General features: G+C 37.8%; 1 protein-coding gene and 1 pseudogene across 1 annotated transcript; both read left to right on the top strand.

Moving 5' to 3' along the window:
- The first annotated feature begins 1,489 nt into the window (after window positions 1-1,489).
- Window positions 1,490-5,549, top strand: LOC148299285 (succinyl-CoA:glutarate CoA-transferase-like; annotated as a pseudogene).
- A 3,022-nt stretch (window positions 5,550-8,571) lies between these two features.
- Window positions 8,572-9,342, top strand: LOC148299284 (uncharacterized). The gene has a single exon (XM_088276235.1). It carries the CDS (start codon window positions 8,572-8,574, stop codon window positions 9,340-9,342), a length of 771 nt encoding a protein of 256 aa, XP_088132361.1.
- Window positions 9,343-10,208: the final 866 nt, after the last annotated feature.

The raw sequence follows: 10,208 nt of genomic DNA, 5'->3' as shown, positions 1-10,208 counted from the left end.
GTATTCCATTCCCAACAATGGCACATGAGTCCAATTCCTAATATCCTGACGCTGCCCACATCATCGACACAATCATGCGAAACTAACATTTCAATACTCTCCTAAACTAGCGAATCAAATCAATAACTAATGCGTTGTTCGCTAACAAAAATGACGATGATAATACTCCAGGCACAATCTAATAGAAAGATATCACAGAATAGATAGGCGAATGTTTGATGCATATTATTAATGCTCGAATAAGCTCTGAAATGAGTGGAATTCGTATCGAAATGATCAGAGAAATGCGGGAGATGCAAAACAGAATGGAAGAAATTTATTTAGAAATATCTGAGGAACGTTAAGCCTATAAGAATGAATTAAACTAAATAACAAAAATAAATGAGAAAGCGTAGTTATACAAAAAGACTACCAATTCATTTTCTCCATTTCAAAGAGTTACTTAACAATTCTGAAATTCTTAAATAGAATAGAAATATACTAAATTCCGCGAACTTCGAGGAGAGTCTCGAAAAGTATGCAATGGAGGGAATCTAAGCCAAAATTTTAGATATAAGAACACTATTGGCTCAAAAAGTTGATAAAAAATAGCACATCAAAGAAGTTCATGCCGTTATTTCACGAGAAGTTGCCGCAGTCCAAAAACAAATAAACTAACACACTGATAATGCATTGGAGGGCATTTGGAATGTGATATCAAATCTCCAAAAAATGATCTGATTTCATGGCACTTTTACATATATACTATTCTATAAGCATCTCAAATAACTGCAACAACAATAATAATGCTCGTCAAATAAACGCTCACCGTTGCATTGGCAGCAGTTAGGTAGGTTTAAGCATCGAAGTATCGGGAATATCAAATGAAGTCTTTAATATATGACGCAAACTTCGATAAATTTCTTGACTTATTTGAGTTTTATTTCTTCTACTTTTCAAGCTCATCTTTGGTTTTCAAAAGTTGTTTGGTTTTCTCAGAGTGCTATTTGAAGTCATGGCCTTTAAATTCGAAGCATAGCTCATTTGCTGTATTTATCGCTTCTTACAAATTCAAATTTTCTCCGATCTTGTGAAGATAGCCGAGGACGCTGGCAAAGTCATTTGTAAGTATATAATTTTTGGCCGTTATGAGTATTGCGATGGCAAAGTAATTCATGAAATCAACTCGATTTTCGCTTGCAAAGATGCTTTCCCAGATGCGGAGAGTATCGAAGAGAGCAAAGTCCTGCGCGAAGAGGAGTGTCATCCATCTGAAACAGTAAAAGAATGGGTCAATTTTTATCTTTTATAACTTATGCCAAACTCTCGGTTCGATCACAACAAGCATTCGTTGATTTGGTTCAGTTTGCCATAAATTCCATTTTCACTTTTATCCAGATCTTTGATATGCAGCTCAATGATATCCGATATGGCGTTGTTAAACATAAAGAAGCAACTCGCCTCCTCTACTGGAGAATTCGGCGGCTTGCTGGCATTGACGATGTAAAAAATGGGGGCAAGTATTTCATTCATGCCCTGAACGTACAGGATCTGCGGATTCAGCCTGGCGTAGATGTATAGGATTCTTGACATATAGTCATATCGATAGGTTTTCCTCTGCAGTTCTTTGTCCTTGAGGAAATTCTTATAGCAGTTCTCTTCTTCCCCGTTGATCAACCTGAACTTTTATTTGCGTGCGCTGGTTAGGTAGGGGATCATCATTTCGGGTGATGACATCGAGAAGAAGGATAGCTAGGCGTGGGTTCTGGACGTGTCTTTTTAAATTTGTTCCCATAATGAGAAATCTTCTTCGAGCTCGTCCACCTTTCATGCTTTTTGCTCAAGATGAGAGGATAGTCCTCGAATTTATGCTATGGCAAGAACATAGATATGAACTCTCGGTATGTGGCCGACTGTTCTTTTATTTTGGCCTACCATAGCTACTTGTTCTCTGGCAGATAGCCCAAAATGAGTTTCCAACAGTATTAGCGAATGATCGCGGCTTCGTCGGGAATGCCGAGCTCGAGGAATGCTTTAATTTTACGCATATTTATGAAAGGCTCGTTTAGGACACTGACAAGTCCGTTGAGTTTAGCGGCAATAATAGGCCGTAGGCCTTCGACAGTAAATTACTTTTGCTATTCGATCATCTTTCTTATAATCCATATGCAATTGAAAGTTGGATGTGTGCGATTTAAAAAGTAATATAATATGATAAACAGCCTACAATTTTATTATTGCATGGCAGTTCATGAAATAGATTAGGCTCGTTCACTGTGTTACTTCGTGATTCGAATCATATCATCCATAATAATATCGATAATGCTATGATTATCATGTGCAGACTTTGAAACATAGATAGGGGTTGGGGTTGGGGTTGGGGTTGGGGTTGGGGTTGGGTTGGGTTGGGGGTTGGGGTTGGGACTTCTTGATTTGTCTCGCATTATCGTCGGGCCCTATGCCTCAATGGTACTCTCTGACTTCGGCGTTGAAGTCTTAAAGATCTAATCTCCAGACGGCGATCCCACTCGCAAGTGGGGCCCACCTTGGTCGGATTCCACTTCGACCTACTTCCAATCTGTCAATAGGAATAAAAAGAGTTTAGTCCTTGATTTTAGCAAGAACAACCACAAGCAAGTATTGTACAAGCTCATCACGAAATCGGATGCAGTCATTGAGAACTTTATTCCTGGGGCGACTAAGAGACTATAGATTGACTACGAGACCGTCAAACAGTACAACCAAAAACTCATTTATTGTTCGGTATCCGGATATGGAGATTATGGTGCCATGAAAAACAGCCCTGCCTTCGATCATATTATTCAAGCATAAACTGGGTTCATGCACTTGACAGGCAATTCCAACACATAGCCATTCAAGTTAGGATTTGCGATTTCGGATGTAATAACTGGCCTATATGCTGCGAATGCCATTCTGGCAGGACTGCTACAAAGATAAATCACTGGAAAGGGCATGCATTTAAAAACAAGCTTATACGAATGCTCGATGGCTTCTTTGATAAATCAAGGATCCAACTATTTAAACGGAAACTTGGATCCCCAAAGAATTGGAAATCATCACCCAAACATAGTTCCTTATGGCTTGTATCACACAAAGGACATCCCTGTTGTCATCTGTGTCGGCACTCCTCGGCAATATTCGGCATTGATGAGCTGCTTAAAACTAAAAGACCACGAAGAGTTTCAAACTAACTAGAGGCGAGTTCAAAATCGTCAAGCATTTGATAAACATTTAAATTCAGCTTTATCAAATTACACTGCAAAAGAGTTAATTGAGTTGCTTCATTTGGAAGGTGTCCCTTGCGCCAAGGTCAACAGCTTATCAGAAGCATTTAAAAGTAGAACGGCAACTGACCTGGGTATCGTAAAATAAATTAATAATGTCAAGTATGTACGAAGTCCAATCAGAGCAGAGGCATAGCCTGCAGAACCACTACCGCCTCCTTCTTTAAATTAGCATGGCTCGCAGATTCTCAAATAACTAGGATACTCCAATGTCGAAATTGAGCAGCTCTATGAAAAATGATATTTGTAGCTAACTTTATAATAGTCTCAGATCAGAAGTTTTATATGAAAACACTAGTTGGGTAAATTGTGCCATTGTTTGCAATATACTGAGGAAACTCGAATATTTAAGAACTTCTCCACTAGGCCTTTCTATCTTAGATTTGGCTCAATGAGAGAAATTATGCCCTTTAGGAATGTTCATCACTCGATTGTTTGGGAGTCTGGGACTCATCGAGGGGCTATGAGTAGAATATGCATCTGAGCACGTTCTGGGTGAAATATTTTCCAGTGTCTATCCGGATAATTCCTTTAATTTGTATGTCTATGCCAGATTATTCCCTGCACTATCTGATGGCTGCTTCTGAGAATGTTTCATACATATTCAGCTTTCCACCAGGAACCCACCATCCTCTGTTTAAATTTTCCTTCACACATAAAATTTTTCCCTCCTTGTTCCTGCAAATAACTATTGCATATCGGAAAATGGTCATTGCATGCATCAATATGAATTTAAAATAAAATTTGCGAATAATTGAATATTTTAATAAAGGGAATTTTTCTTCGAACAGTAAATCCTAGCAATCTTTTGCCATATTATCAAATTGTTTCGTTAGTTTCATGAAAGTAGATATGAATTGAGTCAATTATTTCGGAATGAGTGGCTTGTTGTGTACCTATCCTGAATGCTTCTGTCTCTCTTTCTGTAAATCTGCTTCATTGTTAAATAAATGAATAAATGAATATGAGAATGTCATATAATTAAGGAAGAGTCACTTTAATACATGCTGATGATATTTATTTGGGATGCGATCATTCCTTATTCTAGTCTTGGATTTGGTTCGTCTGACTAGCAAAGTAACAAATTCGTATCGAAAGAAGGATCATATAGTAACTTATAATCGATTCCGCGAGGACAAATGACTCATCGATGCACAATACGAATGAGCAGATCAGTAAATACTCAAGTACTCCTACCTATTTCTGAAGCTCTATTTTGGGACGAATTATGCTCTGCTTATTCTTATTGCTTTTCACGCCTTTTATTAAAGTGAGAGAGCCCTCAATTCTTTATTTTTCTATCAAGTTCGCATAGACCCAGAACACCACTGTAAACACATTCAGGAGATGGTTGTGATTGTAAGTAACCATTTAGCTGATGAAGAACAGTTTGATCAACAGCAAAATTGCATTGTAAGGGTTCACTAAAAAGATCAGCGAAAGGAGGATAATTTTATATGCTGAAATTTATTATAAATATTCCTCAAAGGGATATTTGAGCACTGAAGTCATAAAAGCCATGACTAGCATTATCTTCTGAGAACCTGCCGAAATGTATTCCTGAGGGAAGCTGGTAAGCATGATTACAATCTACAGAAGTTTCTCAATCGTAATTGCCATCACGAGCATTAAGAAGTTGACAATATAAAGGCAAGAGCTCTAAGGCTCGGGGTAGTTCAACCGAATGAAGGCAGTGAGGATAATATTCACGATCAGCTGCACGAAATATCGATGCTGCACTTTCTGCTTAGTCACATAACTGCATAGGAGAGTGAATACGACCACATTAACTTCGATTATCCAGTAGTGAGAAACTGCATCTGGCACAATATCATACATGTTGATGTCCATATAGCAGTCATATTCATTTTTTGATGCTGAATTTGGAGGCTGCAAGTATTCGGCTGCAATCGTGTATTTTTGGAGCGTCCGCTTATTAAACTCTTCAGGATATAGCAGTCTCTGATTATGAGGGCAAGTTGTGAGCAATGAAGGCTTTTGAGGCAAGGCGAATGAGAATAGTGAGAAGTTTAAGATGCTCTTTTTTGAGGAAATGGGATTACTGAAGGGCGCATATATTTAAATAAAATTGAGAGAGCAGCGCCGATTTTAATGATTAACGATTAGAAAATATTGAATGGAGCTATTTTACAGCCTCTCGATGACATACGAACTTGAATTTTTGTTATAATTGCGTCGAGTTACTGCTTCCAGCCTGTCGTTGTAGATCTCCATCATGGGGCCACCACTAAAAAGAAGGGCTAACTTTTTCCTTTCAAGCTGTTAGCAAATAAGATTGACGTGAACTTTCACGCAATAAAAGGGCAAATTAAAACTTCTTTCACTCCCAGTAACAGTTAGTATTTCCTTGCCTCTGTTGACTGCCTAATATATTGCAAAAATAACTTTATCTTTATGCTATGGTGAGCGGTTGAAAAGTAACCGCAGTCTATTGACAATGCGTATACTCAGATACTTTGGAGTTTACAACAGGCTTTTTCGAGGGCGTATTATCATAGAAGTAGAGTTCAGTGTCTCTAACGAAATCAGAATGACTTGCCTTCTCGGAAGAATCTTCATCATTTGAATTTAAGTTTTATCTGACCATAAAAATGACTAAGCTTTTAATGAAGTTCGCATGCATGAAATATTCTTGAGCGGACAGCAAACATCTAACATTGTGGATGAGCCTGGATTCAATGAACACTGAGTTTCTTAAAGAAAATAAGTTCGTTTTTTATCCCGATATGCTATTGTTATTCAATTGAAAAAGTAAGCGATATTTCATTTATAAGATCGGAGAATAGTCCGATGGATAAATGTTATACTTACCTGTGTTTATAAAAACCATTTTTGTCATATTCAAAGCTTAGAACCTGATCGGAGAGATTGCCCGTTGTGCGAGCAGTTAGTCCTTTATATCATTTACATATCTCCAGCCTTACTTCCCTACAATTATATTATCAGGGGATAGCAGATTTATGTAGACAATTTTTTGGATTTTTTTTATGACCCCTAACTTCATTCGCATTAAGGCTTTGAGCATTAGAATTGATCCTTCCTGAAACGCCAGTATAGTTAATTTCTATGATCGAAAACCTGCAATTTTCTAAATAGCCACATTTATCTCTTCGATATAGGCTGAGATGAGACTTTCAGATCCGAGATGCAGGTGTTTTTTTCTGTTCAAAGCGTACAAATTAAAGGGGTAAGGGCATTCAGCCACTGCGGAATCATAGAATGTTTTAACGAAATTCAGTGGGCTTTCGAGCGAAGGAGCCCGAAAAGGCACATGCAGTACTAAATAATTGCTTATCACGACTGGTTTTTTTCGAGGGTTTTTGTTTGGGATTTGAGCGCACGAAGTAGGCAACGGCGGAGTATGCTTGTAAAAATCAAAATATTTGAATTCAATGCACTCTCCTTTCTCAAGCGAACACTTATTTCTGAAGTTGACAAACTAGAATTTGCCTGCATTCTTCTTCTACAAATCGTCATTGTAGTGAAGCAGTGCTGTTACTCTCCTCATTTTGATAAAAGTCCCAATGAGCGGAGAAGTCTGCAATTATTAGAGAGCCCCATCAGAGGAGTTGGTGTTCGAAGATTGCTCGGGCCGCAGTTGAAAATGTTTCATGAAAATGAGCAGCCAAACAAAAGAAATTAAAAGCATTGAATTTCTGAGGTATAGAGTCAGCTTAGTCAATGACTTTATCGTGTTGTCGGAACAGAGCCACGCTTTGACTGAATTTGCATAAGAAATTATCCGATGCTCTTTCGGGGGCATACCAATGATATTATTAAATCTGCTTAATAGCAACAAGATTCTCATGAATTATAGCAATCTCCATCAAAGTCCATTTTTGTAAAGATATTAATTTTAATTCGATATTTTATGTCCCATCAATGGCAGCTGAGACTTTCAAAATCACCTTTCTTTCTTTCCTTCTTTCTTTCATACAATTTTATTTTGTGATATATCGGTGATTGCTTTGTCTGGATAATTAGTTTGCTTTTGATCTTTCTAAATTCATAGCTATTTTACTGGCTGACAAATGATAATTGATCGACTTAATTATGGCAATTTGTTGGTTTAAATCTATAACTTCACGCCTTTCTCATGAACTGCTGAAGAGGCTTTGTGTGACTATTGTTGCTCAAATATATTTACTAAAATTATTGCTTCTTTTATAATCTTTATTTGACGCATGAATAGATAGAACGCAAATAAATGATAAATTGTCTTAATAGACCATTTATCTTCAGATAAATCTCAATAAAATATAGATTCGTTCTGATTGTTTCAGATTCTTTTCGTTCATAAATTGTCATATTATTGCATATTTAATTACAGCAGCCTTTTATAGTAATGGAAGACCGTAACAAGCGAACTGTCAGCTTTTATAAACATTAATTGCCATTTCGGTCCAAAATAATCGATGCCGTCATTGAAAGTTAGTGTACTTCCCTTAACTCTGAAAATTAATGGGGGATAGCAAAAAATAAATAGAAAAACAAAGAATAATGTATAAGCCGGAAGCATTATCTTCAGCTAGAGAAAAATAAACCACAGAAACGTGCAATCTTCTCAGAAGACATGCAAATAGAAAACTAAATGCTCGATAGTGACACGCAGCCATCACTCATGAAGTCGAGTCCCTTTCGTCACATCCCCCACAATTAATTGAAAGGAAAGAGCAGCTCGCCGATGTAAACAAGCGACAGATCGCATCCGAATGCAATCAACCAAAAAGAACCTAAAAAATTAAAGGCAGTCATCAAGAATCATAAAGTAGAGAATATTAAAAATATCTTCATCACGAAATTGCGACGAAACTCAATTTACAGGGAGCCTGTCATATACGAGCCATTTTAAAACTAGAAAGGACAGAAAAAAGGCCTTTTTCTGCCAAGCTACTTGCAGCAATCTTTTTAAATCCTCAGCCTCCTAGTTACCATCGTGTTATGCATAATGAGCACGATGTCCCTGGTCTTCGTTGAAATCAATAAATCTGAAGAGATGCAGTATTGTTTGATCATTGGCGCGTGCTGGATAGCATTCGAAATGCTACTCGGCTTCGTGAAAGTGGCATCGAACAGAGGCTAAAAAATCGTAAACCTCAAATATATAGCCTTATATTATTTGAGAAATAAGTTCGGAATAGACTTAGTCTGCTTTATCGCATTAATGCTGGATGAGTAGCTGGATGAACACCCAGGATAAATATTCTTCAAGCTGCTCATCTTTTTGAGGATCCCAGATTGTTTCGAGAGGATCCACAAGTTATAGATGCTCCTCTTTGATCGGTTTTATAAAGAGCAGTATTGGGGTCTACTCAAACTGATTATTCGTAATTTTATTGTTGCTCACTTCGTCGCCATCCTGCTGCTCATCATAAGCCGGATCGACGAGGACAACAACTGGACCATCAAGAAGAATATCGATAGCTGCTCATGGTATGAGAAGTATATCTGGTCATACTACTGGGGAACCACCATCATGCTCACTGTGGGCTTCGGCGATATCGTGCCTGTCAACTTCCGTGAGGCTCTCTGCCTTGTCTTCATTCAGACCATCAGTTGCATGGTCCTAGCCTATAACATCAACTGCGTGGGCAACCTCATTAGCGAACTCAAAGCAAGAGACATCGAAAAGGACACCAGCCTGAAAATACTGCGCAACCTCTCGGAAAAAAATAATATTGACGAAAACCTTTCATTCAAATTAAATAACCACGTGGAAGAGTCATTCAAAATCCAAGCCAAGTTCAATTATGAGAAAGAGAATCTGTTTATTAAAAATCTGCCCAGCAACCTCAAGGAGGAGTTTCACCAAGTCTCCAATCTCAAGATAATTTCCAATTTGCACTTCTTTAAAAATATCACGTATAAGACCATCCTGAAAATCGCGGAGAAGCTGGAAACAACGATCACGCATCCCCGGGAAGTTTTGACTTCAATCGATATCAACCCCAAAATTTACATTCTCAAACAGGGGAAAATAGGATATTTTTCAGACTTTCATTCCTCCAAGAGGTTTAACAAAATAGCCATAAATTAGATCACGGTAGGTGAGAAGTAGAGTCCTTCTCTCATATCGCTAGAGTTCCTCTCGCCTTCGACACTGCGCCAGTATGAGATTAAGTCGATAAGCTACTGCATAATTAACTATATCTCCCTTGGCGAGTTTAAATAGATCATCAAAGGAAAAGCGGTTGATTTTTAATTCTACTCGGCAGTCCGTGATAAATAAAAGAATGGCTTAGACTAGTTCTAGGTCATTCGCTGCAATTTCTGCAGCAAAAAAGAAAAGAATAGTGATCAGAATATTTACCATACCAAATTCACGTGTCCCAAACTCCACTACATGCCTTACAAGCAAGCCATCATCAATCGAGAGGCTAAGCTCGAGAAGAAGGCAAGGCAGTGCAGACATAAATGGAGTCGGCGAAAATAGTAAGAAAATCCGCTCAAAATCTATAGGAACCTTGATGTCAAGTTTCACCTCTATTAAAGCCCCAATTAAGTTCACGAGCAATAAAGTTGCTCATACGAGATTGAAAAACACTCGGAATTATTAATGGATTCGTTCAAAATAATCTCCAAGCTAGATATGGCATAAATACGGAAGAGAGTACACTCTCAAGAGAGATCAGGGGTATTCAATTTTGCTGCAGTCGATGCCCTAAAAATGTAACTTGAAAAAGCATTCAGTCGAGAGACCTCCCAGGATTTTTGGGATGTGGAGTGTGATACTGCACAGGACTATGTATACTATTTTCCAGATTTCAACCCCAATAAATCCATTACATTCAAGAATAAACTAAAACTGATAAAAAAATCTCAATGAACAAGTCTAAGGCTTGAAAAAATCTCATTTTCATATTTTTATGCAGTCTGCACTCAAACCTTAATTATATAGCCTAT

This window comes from Brachycentrus maculatus, unplaced genomic scaffold (genome assembly GCF_059751285.1).
Source record: "Brachycentrus maculatus isolate JH-2025_06_01 unplaced genomic scaffold, ASM5975128v1 h1tg001211l, whole genome shotgun sequence".
NCBI classification, from domain to species: domain Eukaryota; kingdom Metazoa; phylum Arthropoda; class Insecta; order Trichoptera; family Brachycentridae; genus Brachycentrus; species Brachycentrus maculatus.
Note: the sequence above shows the minus strand (reverse complement) of the source record. Positions and strands in the feature narration are given on the sequence as shown.

What these genes read in the sequence shown, in the direction of transcription:
- LOC148299284 (XM_088276235.1), top strand. Translation starts at nt 8,572, where the DNA reads ATGCTCCTCTTTGATCGGTTTTATAAAGAGCAGTATTGGGGTCTACTC.